The 15,396-nt window shown below is 42.8% G+C and overlaps 1 protein-coding gene across 1 annotated transcript in view; it reads right to left on the bottom strand.

The window, feature by feature from the left end:
* Positions 1-15,396, bottom strand: part of LOC142202394 (complement C3-like) — a 104,342-nt gene that overhangs the window by 61,430 nt on the left and 27,516 nt on the right. The window contains exons 12-19 of the mRNA XM_075272488.1: positions 9,190-9,393; positions 8,748-8,939; positions 7,788-7,955; positions 7,554-7,683; positions 6,580-6,654; positions 5,840-6,034; positions 3,333-3,444; positions 1,198-1,283 (exon numbers count right to left, since the gene is read on the bottom strand). Coding sequence (XP_075128589.1) covers positions 1,198-1,283; positions 3,333-3,444; positions 5,840-6,034; positions 6,580-6,654; positions 7,554-7,683; positions 7,788-7,955; positions 8,748-8,939; positions 9,190-9,393 — 1,162 coding nt within the window. The remainder of the gene's footprint in view (positions 1-1,197; positions 1,284-3,332; positions 3,445-5,839; positions 6,035-6,579; positions 6,655-7,553; positions 7,684-7,787; positions 7,956-8,747; positions 8,940-9,189; positions 9,394-15,396) is intronic.

The following is a 15,396-nucleotide window of genomic DNA, read 5'->3' as shown; positions in this document are numbered from 1 at the left end:
GGTAGGAGACGAATAGCCTTTCTTGAGGCTATTCCAACGTGGTAATTAGAAAAAAAGTTGCTTTAATGGTAGAATCTAGAGATGAGCGAACACTATTCGAAACTGCTGTTTCGAATAGCACGCTCCCATGGGAATGAATGGAAGCAGCCGGCACGCAGACTTTGCTGGCGGCCGGCCACTTAACCCCCTGCATGCCGGCTGTGTCCGTTCATTCCTATGGGTGCGTGCTATTCAAAACGGCAGTTTCAAATAGTGTTCGCTCATCTCTAGTAGAATCCCTTTAAAGGGGACATTGGAGCACCAGGGACTGTGTTCCACAACTAGTTACCAAGTTCTGTAATTTCTGGACAACCCCTTTAAGTATTGTTTATAAGGAATAACAAATAAAATATAGTAGTAGTAGTCATCACTTATGGTCATACTTTGATTTAAAGGGATTCTATCATTTGGAAATCTTCATTTTAGATAGTGATATGCCTCAATAGCCTTTAAAAAGGCTATTCAGATCCTGCTACTAAATTTTGAAAAGACCCCCACCCCCCATTTTTTTCACATATCAGTAATACCGATATGCAAATTAACCTCTCTGTGTACCTTGGGCGTTCCCCAAGCCATCATGCACTCCCCCCTGCGTCATACCTTAGTAATGCACCTGCCTTTACCTGTGCTCCTGTGATGCCCTCCTCCTCCGTAGGTGTAACTGCCTCCATTCTCTATAGTCTAGATCCCTTCTCCCTTCTGAGCGCTACTGCACATACCCAAGCGCCATTTTCTTGTGCACTTTCTTCCACTGTCCACAAGAAAATGGTGACTGGGCATGTGCAGTAGCGCTCAGAAGGGAGGTGGTTACACCTATGGAGGAGGAGGGCAACACAGGAGCACAAGCAAAGGAGGAGGCGTTACAAAGGCTATTCAGGCATATCACTATCTAAAATCACAATTTCCAAATGATAGAGCCCCTTTAATATTTCACCACTGAATCTACAGTAATAATCACTGCTATGTATAAAACTTCTTAAAGGAACCTTGTTGTACATAGTTTTCTGAAATCTCTCAATATATTGCCTTATAATAGTTCTGTTAGGTGACTACATGTCCAGTATGTTTGTACTATATTATGGTCATTACGCAGAGAAACCAACAACCTTGACCATCAACACCCGCTTATGTTCACAGAAGATACAGGAAGGTTTTTACCTTTATTTTGGGATAGGCTGACGGCCAGAACCTCCCAAGCAGTAATAGATTCCTTCAGGAAGACGTTAAGAACCTTGGTTGAAATCCTAAAGAAAAGAAAAACTCATCAGCGGTGAAGACGTAGAAATGACCATATAATGTATAGAAAGTTCTAAGCTGATTCGTTACCCAGTAAAACTTTGTCAGTCTGAAGTTCTTAAAGTTAACGTATATAGTTATATGTGTAATAGAGTTCTATATGTAGTATATGTGTATGGGTAATGTATATTTATATCTTTATACATGCTGTTAGTATCTCTGTATATAAGCTCCTGGCTGCAGTCACTGCCTTAAGGTTTCTAGGACTATCAGACAAACTTCTCTGGCTGAGTCTGTAAAGCCTGTAAGAACTTTAATGTACAGCCCAGCCAAAGATCTGACCCATCATTCTATTAATGGTGACCCTGCAGAACTTCATTCTTTACTGGAGATTGTATGCTGCAAATGTAGCTCCTAGCCTGCATTATATATGAAATAGACTTGACAGGCTGATCAGGAGGGCCAGCTCTGTCCTGGGGAGCCCCCTGGACCCAGTACAGGTGGTGGGTGACAGAAGGATACTGTCCATGGTGACCTCCATGCTGGAGAACAAATCCCACCCCATGTATGGGACTGTGATAGCACTGGGCAGTACTGTAAGTGACCGTCTGCTTCACCCCAAGTGTGAGAAGGAGCTATCAGAGGTCTTTCCTCCCTGTCAGGCTGTACAACCAGCACCGAGCTAAGCGGAGATCACTCCATACAGAGAAGTTGTGATATCCCTCCTATTATCTTCTTTACCTGAGCTCTTTGTATGTTGTATTCTAGTATTATTTTTGTATTATCCATACTGCTGTAACAAACTGAAATTACCCTTGTGGGACTATTAAAGGTTTATCTTATCTTTGTCTCTGCATCTTTTAAGCAGAATGCGGAACAGAATCCGCAACAGACTGCAGGCGCAGGTGTGAAACTAGCTGAGTCGCATGTTCCCAGCTGAACAGTGTTCCATAGAGGGACTCCCAGTTATCTATGGTACTAGTAGTTCCTGACTCCCAGCTATATACTGTCCTGTACCAATTATAATACTGATTATAGTACGGGATAGTATATCACTGGGAGGCAGGGACTACTAGTATCATATATAACTATACTGCTAGGAGCCTCCTAATTAGCATATTGTTCAGGATGGGAAAACAGACACTCACATGGACCCAGATTCATGGAAGAAACTCTGCTGAGAGAAGGACATCATCTCCTGGTTCTGACAGCTGGCTATTTGTTCTGGTTTACCCACCTTGGCTTCTGACTTGGAGTTGGCATTGACTTCTCGGTATTGATCTTTGGCTTGAACAACAATTCTGCTCCGATTCTTGTCTTTGGCTTCTATCACTATTCTCCTGGCTAGATTGTTACTCCCTTTGATAGTAGTGGAACTATTGCTAGAGCAGCCAAAGCAGCTGCTACAGGGTCTGAGACCTTAGGGGACCTGGTGGGACCCCTCATGCTTTTTTTTTTTAATAGGATATTACCTGTTTGATTACTCTAGCACAGGGGCAGGGAACCTTGGCTCTCCAGCTGTTGCAAAACTACAACTCCCAGCATGCATACTTGCTCTGCTGTTCTTGGAACTCCCATGGAAGTGAATGGAGCATGTTGGAAGTTGTAGTTTCACAGCAGTCCATGGCCACCTCCACATAGTCAAATGCCCATGCATGCATAACATTTTAACCTGTCCTCATATGGCCCCTCAGACAATAACTTGTCCCTCCCCCCATGGCCCCTTCCAGTTGCCCTCACATTTGCATGCCCCCATGAGCAATGTACAAGTAAGTGACATCACTATATCACTCCTACTGCTCCAAGACACCGGGCACAAAGACAACGGTGGTGAAGCAGGGACAGAAAATGCAGAAATGTCCTGTGCAAGTGCACCGTTGGCTCTATGGTTAAGCAGCCCTGGCACTGGATGATGACCATATAATATCTCCAGGATCCCATATACGAATAGAAGAGAGTCCTTCATCCCCAGCACAGTAGTGACTGCTACATAACCTGTGAATGTATCTAATATATCATATAACTAGTAATATATCACTATGAATTGTAAGAATTACCCCTTATTATCTGGTCGTTCTCGCATTTGTTCTATTCTCCAGAACCAGGACTCTGGGAATTCTGATCTCGAAAAAATCTCGTCATCTGGGAGATATTCATCATCATCTTCACCTGCAGATTAAAACATGACATATCTATCATGTAAATTTTACAAATTTTCTTAACATATTTCACCTGGAAATTCCAAAACTGCGTTACAATCTGCATCAGAACTGCCGTTTCTTTTAATAAATTTTTTTTGCCAAAAATTGGTATGGGTATTTGGTAAGGGAGTCCCGAGGAATTTGTTTCTTTTCGAGGGGTGCCCTGAATCTGCAAACTAAAGCTGAAAAAAAAAAATGCAACAAAAACACACCGCATTTTCTGAAGCATTTTTCCTTTAGTCCCTTATCAAATCTATTGGTAAATTTTTGGCGTTTTTACAACTAAAATTGACTTGAAATGCAAATGTTTTTAAAGAAGCAGCTTTTCTGTAGCTTTTTTAATGCAATGTATGGATGGGAAAAGCCAAAATCTCACTCAGGCCAAGGCCCGACTCTGCGGAAACGCTACGATTTACAGTACCAGCATAGCGACTAGAGATGAGCGAGTAGTATTCGATCGGATACTACGGTATTCGAAATAACCATACTCGATCGAGTACCACTCGCTATTGGAATGGAAAAGTTCGATGCAGAACCAGCATTGATTGGCCGAATGCTATACAGTCGGCCAATCAACGCTGGTTCTTCTCCTACCTTTAGAAGTCTTCTCCGTGCAGCTTCCCCGTGGCGTCTTCCGGCTCTGAATTCACTCTGCCAGTCATTGGGCCTGGGCAGAGCCAACTGCACATGTCCCCTTGCAGTGCGGGCATGCGCAGTCGGCTCTGCACAGGCCCGATGCCTGGCAGAGTGAATTCAGAGCCAGAAGACGCCGCGGGGACGCTGCACGGAGAAGACTTCTCAGAGGATCCAGCCCGACCCTCACTCGTGGACTTGGTAAGTATAATTTGATTGAATGTTGCCTACCCCTGAAATGAGCATTTTCCCCCCATAGACTATAATAGGGTTTGATATTCGATTCGAGTAGTCGAGTATTGAGGGGCTTCTCGAAACGAATATCGAACCTCGGACATTTTACTGTTCGCTCATCTCTAATAATAATATATTGTTAGAGCAGAACTAGAGATGAGCAAACAAATTTAGTCCAAATTGAGTTTGTGCAAAATTTCCTAAGAGTTTTGGATTCCAATAAACTTTAGACTGTTTGGATTTGCTTCAGACGAGTTGCTTGCTCAGAATGGCGGCCGGCTATTTAACTTTTAAGCTGCTACTTAAATAGCCGGCCACCTTGTAATTCTCAGTTATTGACCTACTTTCAATGACTGGGAGTAATCTCTAAACCTATATCTCAGCTGTTGGTTTAGTTCCCTGGGGGTCTGGGTTATTCGTGAGCAACTGGAACCACGTGATCTAAGCTTCCATCTTACATCCATCATGGTCTGATTTGATGTGGTCCGGGTTAGTCGTGGTCATTGACCTGCTTTCAAAAGTAGGTCGATGATGACAAGAAACCAGTAAAAAACAACTTGAAGCCGAGATCCCGTCACTGGTTGTCATTTCTTTACTTTCAGTGACCCAGAATAACCTAAACCACATGATCTAAACTTAAGACTCACTGTTGGCCATTGGAAGTAAAGACATGACTTTTCAAGGCAACTGGAACTTTTTAGATTTGGGCCGAATTTATTTGATTAAATCTAATGCCCAGTTTGGGCGAATCTGACCCTAAACAAACTCCAGGAGACTTGTTCATCTCTGAGTAGAATCTCTTATAGCTTACAATGTAATATATAACTTTCTACTGTGTATTTCACTATCCCGTTACTCACTTCTGCGCCTCTGAGCAGCGCGGACTTCAGATTGTGGTTCTGGAAATAAATAAATAAATACATTTCTCATTTTTATCAGACATTAGTCATCAGCCAAACTTTAGAAAAAGGAAAAAGTGTAAAAAGTATGATAAGATATTGAGACATATTTATAAAGTGCAAATTTAGATGAGACCTCTTCTTGTTGGGGAAGGTGAAAGGTGCCTAAAAATAGTAAACTTGGAGCAAACCAAACCATGTGGGCAAGTTTGTGTCACTAGTAAATCTGTCCAATTTGCCGCCATTCCCGAATAATAAGTGCTGTTAGTTTTGGTGCCTGATATTCTGCTTACGCCCTTTCTAACTGTCCCAATTTCTCCAGATCGGTGGAAGAAACTATTAACAGATGCCAAGAAGTGGAATTTGTAGAAGTAGTGAAAGGTCGTCTTTACTGATGACCTATACCTAGAATAAACCATCATCTGCCAATCTATGGGAGTCTGACATCAGAGATCCCTGAGGATCAGCTATAGGATAGGCCATCAATTATCAAGCCTGGACAAAACCTTTCAATAAAATATTTTTGAAAAAAAGAAGCCTACATTCTTCAGTGTATTTTCTTGACCCCCCCACCACCCCCGATTCCCCACTTCTCACGTCTGCTGCCTTCATCCTGTTCTGTTCCATTTATTTCCTCTTTTCTCTTCTGCTCGATGTATTTGCAGCAGTCCAGGAAAGCGTCCACACATTCTTTGCCTTCCGTGATAGTTTCCGCTTGTCTCTCACAGCTGAGACTGGATGGGTACATGCCATCAGCGCAGCATCTCCTCACTGGGGCCTTGTACTTGGAGCCTAAAATACAGGGTTTCAGTGATAGCTATAATAACTCTAATCTCAGTATACAACACAAGATCTGAGCTTGAGAGGGGATTCTTGATATTTTTGTTTTCTTAATCTATTAAACTGCTCTTTTCTTCCTCATCTTCATTCAGGTTGTGTATTTACATATATTTCATCTCCATGTCCAGTTCACATACAGATATCTATGGAGAGGGGAGGGGGAGGTGGCTGATAATTGAAGTATTGCCTCATTTGGTGCAGTGGAAGTGCAGTAAAATTGCTCCTTCGCTCACAGAATAGCAGAGTAGTAGCTGCAGCTATTTGTGTATCTTTCCATCAGCCTCCTCCTCCCCCTTCCCCTCTCCATGTATAAAAAAAGTAACTTGGCCTGTTAAGTGGAGAAGGAAACATATTCCTTAAATAAGATACATTACAATGTTTGTTACATTCAGTACTGCTCAATATCTGTTAATAAAGGTCCAAGCAAAGTGAGAAATTCCAGGTAAAAAAGAATAGTAATGAAAATAATATTTACTTCCCATCGCCCTTCATCTCACCATGTATAGTTTCCTCTTCAATCAGTTGTGAACTGGAGCGGCGCCTCCTAGTGGTACCAGCATAACATTGTTGTTCTTTTGGAAAAAAAAAGATGATGACTATGTATTATGGACAATACCCCGGACACTGGTCATCAGCATGTAAGAGTGGTCTAAGAGGTGGCCTCCACATGGATCAGCTGTAGGGGCCACTTCCAATGTTCGTACTATACATAGTATGGAGCCAGAAGCAGTTGACTTTGGTCCCTGTATTATGGCTGGGCACTAGTACTGCAGCTCAGATATCAATGAAGCTGCAGTACTAGTGCCTGGTCAATATAAAGGGGAAGCAGCTACCTGCTTCCAGATCTGTGCTGTGTATAGTAGAGTTGTCTGAAATGGCCCAGTACAGCTGACCCTTTCAGGTAGAAATTCCTGGACAACCCCTTTAACTAATCTTCATTTTGGTTAAGGTTCCCAATTTGTCTTAAAACGGATTCAACACAATATCACGGTATGCTAACAAAAACCTTGAAAAGCTTCAATTTACCCTCCCCCACTGGGTCATTCCCACATGAACTCAATAGGATAGTCCCTTGTGATCACTTGCCACAATATCATGATGCATTAGGAAAAGTTGCTTCACTTGGTAAACTTATACAGTATCTGGACATGTCCAGTATGAGTGTCACAAGTTAAGCCACATGAAGTCTTGATAATACAAAAGGGTATCCCATTCATGTGGGCACTCTGTGGGGGCAAAGGAAGGCGTGAATGGAAACCTGACAAGGCTTTTGTTAAAATATTGCAATATTGTATCGAAATGGCTTCACAAGAACTTACATTGGTTATCTAATGTGGAGATCGATTAAGTGTGGACACATCTGTACCTCCTCATCTCACAGGGAACATGACTCTGCTCTACCTCTCTACAGAGGGAAAATCTTATTATTTAGTAAAATATGTTCTCAGTGAAATGATAGGAGATCTCTTACCTGATCTCTGCGGGGTTGTTGTTTGGAGACTTGACTGTAAGGCCAAGCCGGCATCATAAAACACCGCCATACCATCGGCACCACTTCCCGGGGAGCAGCCATGGTCTGATGTCTCCAAGAACTCCAACAACTAGACAGGTAAGACAGACACGGCTGAGTCGGACCCTCGTAAATAGATCCCTTGCCACACTTTAACCCTTTAATGACTTCTAATATGATTTACAAGTTTCTCACCTTCCTTTGGGAGATCTTAAATTTGCTGTTCAGCCCATAGACCCCTTTGTCTACGGCCACGAATCCCACATTGGCCATGTGATCTGCTTGTAGTTGCAGTCTCATGGAAGAACTAGGGCTTTGGACTGTGTTGTATATTTTTGTATATGAGTTACCGGTCACCGACAGCTGTCAGGGTATAACATGGGTATGTTAGCGGACATTCTCCATATAGCACAGGCGGTAACAGTGTAACATACAATCTATGGGCAGTTTGTAGAGGAGCTGATATATGGGCGTCACTGACATGTCACTTATATTTTATGTATTGTGTCTCATTTATAGCCCAGTATAGTTGTTCCCCCTACATGTGGGGGTAGTAGATTAATACAAGGGTAGGTAGATGGCGGGATTTGGTATAACCATTGATATGGATACACAGCAGCTTTACAGTCCTATGAAAAAGTTTGTGCCCCCCTATTAATCTTAATCATTTTTAGTTCTAAATATTTTGGTGTTTGCAGCAGCCATGTCAGTCTAATATATCTAATAACTGATGGACACAGTAATATTTCAGGATTGAAATGAGGTTTATTGTACTAACAGAAAATGTGCAATATGCATTAAACCAAAATTTGACCGGTGCAAAAGTATGGGCACCTCAACAGAAAAGTGCCATTAATATTTAGTATTATATACCTGTTATATATTTCTGTCTGATATTCTATTACAAATAGGTTTGGCATCTCTGTGTGATCACAGGTTGGTCAAGCGGATTGGGGATTGTTCTGAGCCTCACATTGGCCATGTGTAAGGAGTGTGTGAGTTTTGTTACATCTGTATATTTTTTAATATGGAATGTGAATTGTCTGGTTTGTTCTCTGCTCTTTAGAGTACACAAGTGCCCGCCATTAGGTTATTCTAAGTAAATTGCAAGTGAACATTGGCAATGCTTTTTATACTCCACATAAGAGTCCTCACCGATACCATACAGGAATCTGTTACTTCCACCCAGATCGAATCTGAGACAATCTCATTTCCAGCAATGTAATAAGCAACTATACGGAAGGATGGGACGAATTCTTCTGTGATGGGAAGATTCATGAAAACCACAACCTGACTTGGCTGGCAGGATAGTCTTTCCACTTTCAGTATCCTGCCCTTGTTCATGATCTACAAGGATGAAAACAGTAAATAGAAAGTCAACCAGTAACATCACAGATCATAGATCTCAGTTACATCAGCCATGTTATCATAACTCTACCTGTATACTCGCCATTATAATACTATATAGTGTCAGACCCCATAAGCTTCTTCCTGCTGGAAATATCTCCTGTATCTGCCCATAGATATTCCTGGGATTAAGCCTTTAATGCAACAAAAGTTCTATTGGAGAGATAAATATACTGTAGAAACTGCTCACCAGGTAGGTGATGTGTTGTATCTGGTTCTGAGCAGCCATGTTGGTATTACGAATATTGAAATTTACAGCAAGATATTCTCCAGGTTTTACTTGTGCGACAGTGATAAAGATGTGCAGGTAATTTCCACCGGACTGATGAGCATTGGCTGTCATTGATGCAGTTGCCTGCTGAGAAGTCTGGAGCGCAGAATGTGATGTCCTCACCTGGAATCAGATCAGCAGAATACAGAATATATTATATTACAGCATCGATTACTTGATAAAAAGAAGAGGAAAGAAGGATCAATTCTTATTAACGAAAATCAATTCTTATTAATGAAAAATCCATCATAAAGCCGATATTGAAGGTTATTGCAAACTAATGGCTGGAATCTTACACATTCTTCACTTTTCAACTGGTATGAAGGGCAGGCACACTAACAGGAGGTCACAAATGTTTCTTGAAATTCTGCAGTTGTCTTTCCTCCACCTCCAATGTTATGCTGCTGTGTTATCTGCTTCTATAAAGAGATTGTTTTGGGCGCTTTTTTTTTTTTTTTATTTAAAAAATAAAGTCAATGTTTCTTCAAACTCTGTTGTTGCCACTTGCTAGTCTCACACTGTCGGCACAAAAACGACAAAATAAGGCTCCATTCCCACGGAGTAACGCGCCGCACATTCAGACACGTATACAGGTAAAACAGATCCCATTGATTTCAATGGGAGCCGGCATACGCGCGTTACTCATTGAAATCAATGGAAGGCTATGTAACCCATTGATTTCAATGAGTAGAGCGCGTATACCGGCTCCCATTGAAATCAATGGGATCTGTTTTGAAGCGCCGCGCTCTGACACCCGTATACGTGTCTGAATGCGCGGCGCGTTACTCCATGTGAGCGGAGCCTCAGAGACACCATTGCTTCTAAGGCCATGTTAGTGCAGATTTCTGCTCCCATGAAGGTTTTTTTTTCTGGAAAGCCACTTAATTTTCAACTAGGCAATAGGCATATTAAACATGGTTTGTCACACATTTTTCATCAAACATTTGCACTATGAACATACAAGTCCTGAAAATAGGCTATTTTTTGTAAAAAAAAAAATAGTGTTTTTTCCCCAATATAACTACCCTGTGTATATGAAAAAAACATGAGCAAGAACTCAGTTTATATCCACTTTCCATAGACACACTGTACATATCACTTTCATTTTGACATTACTTTGGCTCTATTAAAGAGATAGAAATCGGTTAGATAGAGTCCTAGTGTATGACACTGTCAGGGCTCCTATGTTTTCTAGATAGAGTCCTAAGAGCCCTGACAGTTTCATACACTCTGTTTTATAGATAGGTTCCTAGGAGTCCTGACAGTGTTATACACTATGTATTATAGGTTCCTAGGAGCCCTGACAGTGTTATACACTATGTTTTATAGATAGGTTCCTAGGAGCCCTGACAGTATTCTACACTATGTTTTATAGATAGGTTCCTAGGAGCCCTGACAGTGTTATACACTATGTTTTATAGATAGGTTCCTAGGAGCCCTGACAGTGTTCTACACTATGTTTTATAGATAGGTTCCCAGGAGCCCTGACAGTATTCTACACAATGTGTTATAGATAGGTTCCTAGGAACCCTGACAGTGTTATACACTATGTTTTATAGATAGGTTCCTAGGAGCCCTGACAGTATTCTACACTATGTTTTATAGATAGGTTCCTAGGAGTCCTGACAGTGTCATACACTATGTTTTATAGATAGATTCCTAGGAGCCCTGACAGTGTTCTACACTATGTTTTATAAATAGGTTCCTAGGAGCCCTGACAGTATTCTACACTATGTTTTATAGATAAGTTCCTAGGAGCCCTAAGACTGTTCTACACAATGTTTTATAGTTATGTTTCTAGGAGCCCTGACAGTATTCTACAGTATGTTTTATAGATAGGTTCCTAGGAGTCCTAAGAGTATTCTATGCTATGTTTTATAGAAGGTTCCTAGGAGTCCTAAGAGTGTTCTAGACTATGTTTTATAGATAGGTTCCTAGGAGCCCTGACAGTGTTCTACACTATGTTTTATAGATAGGTTCCTAGGAGTCCTGGCAGTGTTCTACACTATGTTTTATAGATAGGTTCCTAGGAGTCCTGACAGTGTTCTACACAATGTTTTATAGATAGGTTCCTAGGAGTCCTGACAGTATTCTACACTATGTTTTATAGATAGGTTCCTAGGAGCCCTGACAGTGTCATACACTATGTTTTATAGATAGGTTCCTAGGAGTCCTGACAGTGTCATACACTATGTTTATAGATAGGTTCCTAGGAGTCCTGACAGTATTCTACACTATGTTTTATAGATAGGTTCCTAGGAGCCCTGACAGTGTCATACACTATGTTTTATAGATAGGTTCCTAGGAGCCCTGACAGTGTCATACACTATGTTTTATAGATAGGTTCCTAGGAGCCCTGACAGTGTCATACACTATGATTCAAACCAATTTAAACTCAAATTTGTGACAAATTTACTAGATTTTAAATGAATATTTGTCACTTGATACATTCCTTAAGGGTTCTAGTTTCTAAAATGGTGTCACATTTTGGGGGTTTCCACTGTTTTGGTGCATTGGGGCTCTGCAAATGGGACATGGTACCCGAAAACTGTTCTAGCAAAATCTAGCCTAAAAAAATCCAATTAGCACTTCATCCATTCCGGAGAGCTGCCATGTGTCTGTACATCAGGATACCAGCAATTATGGGGTATTGTCATGTTTTTAAGAAACTTAAGACAATGTGGGGCGCAATATCTGCTATAACCCCTTGTGAAGATGAAATATTTGGAGCTAAATTGACATTTTATTGTAAAATTTGACCTCCAAACTGCCAATAGCACTCCTTCCGTTCTTTACCCTACTTTGTGCCCATACATCAGTTTACATCCTCGTGTGGGATAATTTCATACTTGGGACAAGGCGCATTTCCGACAGGCTGGTGAGTGCCCTTCCACTTTTTTTCTCTCTTTTTTTGCAAAAGATATGCTATGCGGTCTACATTTTGGATGTTGAGCACCATCAATGTTCTAACATTATGCCAAGAAAACTCATCTGTTGACTTATGTACTTATGTGTGATTAAGCCTCACAGAAAAAAAGATATTGAGAACTGGCAGTGCCATTCATTCTTTTTGCAACTGCAAGCGGTGTGCCAGTGAAAGTGTTAGGAGTATTTAGGTTCTTTACTTTCTATTTTTCTTACCTGGGGAGTTTTTGGCTGCGCAGTGTCTGGGGTGGCATCCTGGCGCTGCGGGGTTGTCCTGTCGTGAGTATTGGTGCACACCTTCTGACTTGCACGCGCGCACTGCTGGTAGGCAGCTTTATCTCCTGGTTGATTAGTCTGTCCTCCCATTTGCACCTGGGAGGAGTGGTCTCTACTCTGTATTTAAACCCATGCCTCCCATGGTTCTGTGCTGAGTGTCGCTTTTACAGAGCTAGGCCTTAGCAGGAGGAGTAGGTGGTGTTCTGGGATAGAGGAAGTTCCGTGGTTGGTGTTTGGGAGGTTTGGGTGAACGAGTTGGTTTGTGTGTTTTCCCTTCTGTGTTCACCAATCCTCCCTCTGTGTATAATTGACTGTGTGAGTGAATTGCCTTATCCTTTGATTTCTACTCAGTTTCCCTGTGTTTGTTTCCTAGTGTAAGGTTCCTTCCCATATTGGTTTGGGGGAATCCTTTCCCACATTTTTCCTGTGTGCTGCTTGTGTTGTTAGTCAGCGCACACCCTTGTCAGTCCCTGTCAGTAGCAGCTTCACTTGTTCGTTAGGGGTGACCCCCTTTAGTCTCCAGTCCCTAGAGGTCTTATAGGGCATTCCTTCTCCCACTTCCCTCTAGGCCTACGGAATCAGTGAGAGAGGAGCTGTCGGGGTCAGGCTTAGCCTGAGTACAGCCGACCCACACCCGTGAGGCAGGGACCGGGATAGCTAGTGGGAGTAGTGCAGGGCGAGATTCCCTACTGCTATCCCTTAGCCCCATTGCAGCTACCTGGACTGACATAACAGTACACTCAGCCGGTAAAAAAAAAAAAAAAAAAAAGGGGTTCGTTTGCATTATGACGGACCTGAAACAGTTGTACCAGGCGGTGCAGCAGATTTCCACTGAGATGGAGGGGATCAAGCTACGAATGGATGCCATCCAAGCTTCTGGCGTATCTCAAGTACAGCAGTTGGCTCAACACACAGCCTCTCAGGTGGAGGGCATACAGAGGCAGGTGAGTAGCGCCCCTGTGGGTCGGCCTCTGGAGCCAAAAGTCAGCTTACCTGAACCCTTCCGAGGTAAGAGGTGAGATTTTTTCCGATTTCAAAAGGACTGTCTTTTGTATTTCCGGCTACGGCCGTTTTCCTCCGGTTCTGAGGTACAGAGAGTTGGGATTATTATTACTTTATTGAGAGATGATCCCCTCATCTGGGCACATTCGTTACCAGCCGACTCAGCTTGCTTACTAACTGTAGAGGCGTTTTTCTCCACAATGGGGTTACTGTATGACGACCCAGACAGGGTACGCACGGCTGAGTATAACCTACGACGTGTGGTGCAAGGGGATCACGCTATAGAGAAATATTGCACAGAGTTTCGTAGGTGGGCAGCAGAAGTACACTGGAATGACCCCGCTCTACTTAGTCAGTTTGAGACAGGGCTCTCGGACCAGGTTAAAGACCATCTAGTTTCTCACCCTGTTCCGGGAGATCTAGATGAGGCCATGCAGCTGGCAATTAGAGTTGGACGGCGCCTCCGGGAGCGTGGAGACAAGAGTCCTGGGGGGCTTAGCCCTCCTCAATTCTCTGTTTTTAGAGAGGACCCGGGGGACCAACCCATGCAGATTGGGGCCACTGTGCGAAGTGCTAGACCCAAGAGTGAAGGGTCCCGCACAGTACGCTGTTTTGTGTGTGGAGGGATGGGACATGTAGCAAGGGTATGCCCCTCCAGAGAATGGTTCGCCAAGGAGAGTAATAACCCCAGGTCTATTGAGGGTAAAGGGAGAAAACCTACTAAGGAGGGAGGTGTGCATATTTCCTGTACTCAGACTGCCGGGTTGACCCTTGAAGGATGGGTAAATGGGCAGAAGTGCTGGATTTTGGTTGATTGTGGTTCGGCAGTCAACCTTATTGACTCAGAGTTTTGTGAGCAATTAAGGGTGAGTCCTTTGGTCTTGGAGTCTCAGATACCAGTGTGGGCTATTGATAAGACCCCTCTACAGCAAGCTGTCATCTCCAAACAGGTGGAGGGTCTGGAGTTTATTGTGGGTGGCCACAGGGAAGAGATTGACTTGTTCTTGTTGTCAAAGTTACCAGCACAAGTAGTTTTGGGGTGGCCCTGGCTGAAGCAGCATAACCCTATTATCAACTGGGAGACCGAGTCAGTAGTTTCTTGGGGGCAGGGGTGTAATGGTCGATGTCTGCCCATATCCGTTATGTCTTTGTCTATAGACAATTTGCCTCAAGAAATATGTGAGTTCAGGGAGGTCTTTGAGGAAAGGGCAGCCAAGACATTACCACCACATCGCACCTATGATTGCTCGATTAAATTTATACCTAATGCAGTGCTACCCAAGACACGGTTGTACAATCTCACTATTCCGGAGAGGGAGGCGCTCAAGGAGTATATTGAGGGGAGTCTAGAGGTGGGGCATATTCGCCCATCTAAGTCCCCAGTAGCAGTGGGGTTTTTCTTTGTAAAGAAGAAAGATGGAGGGTTGCGCCCTTGTTTGGATTTTAGGGAGATTAATAAAATCACGGTGCGGAATCCCTATCCCATTCCGTTGATCTCGGATCTATTCAGCCAGATTACGGGAGCTCGCTGGTTTAGTAAAATAGATTTACGTGGGGCGTATAACTTGCTGAGAATCAAGAGGGGGGATGAGTGGAAAACAGCGTTTAACACACCCCTAGGACACTTTGAGAATCTTGTGATGTCTTTCGGTCTAACCAATGCGCCTGCGTTTTTTCAGAATTTTATTAATGATGTACTAAGTGCCGTCATAGGGAGGGGGGTTGTGGTCTATCTGGACGATATACTCATTTACACCCCGGATTTGGAGACTCATTGGGAGAGAGTGAGAGAGGTTTTAGATCTCCTGAGGGTTAACCAATTAAGTGCTAAGCTGGAGAAATGTGTGTTCGCGGTCAATAAATTATGTTTCCTTGGCTATATCCTATCGGACAAGGGGTTCGAGATGGACCCTGACAAGGTCA

The sequence above is a fragment of the Leptodactylus fuscus genome, chromosome 5 (genome assembly GCF_031893055.1).
Source record: "Leptodactylus fuscus isolate aLepFus1 chromosome 5, aLepFus1.hap2, whole genome shotgun sequence".
Lineage (NCBI taxonomy): Eukaryota > Metazoa > Chordata > Amphibia > Anura > Leptodactylidae > Leptodactylus > Leptodactylus fuscus.
Note: the sequence above shows the minus strand (reverse complement) of the source record. Positions and strands in the feature narration are given on the sequence as shown.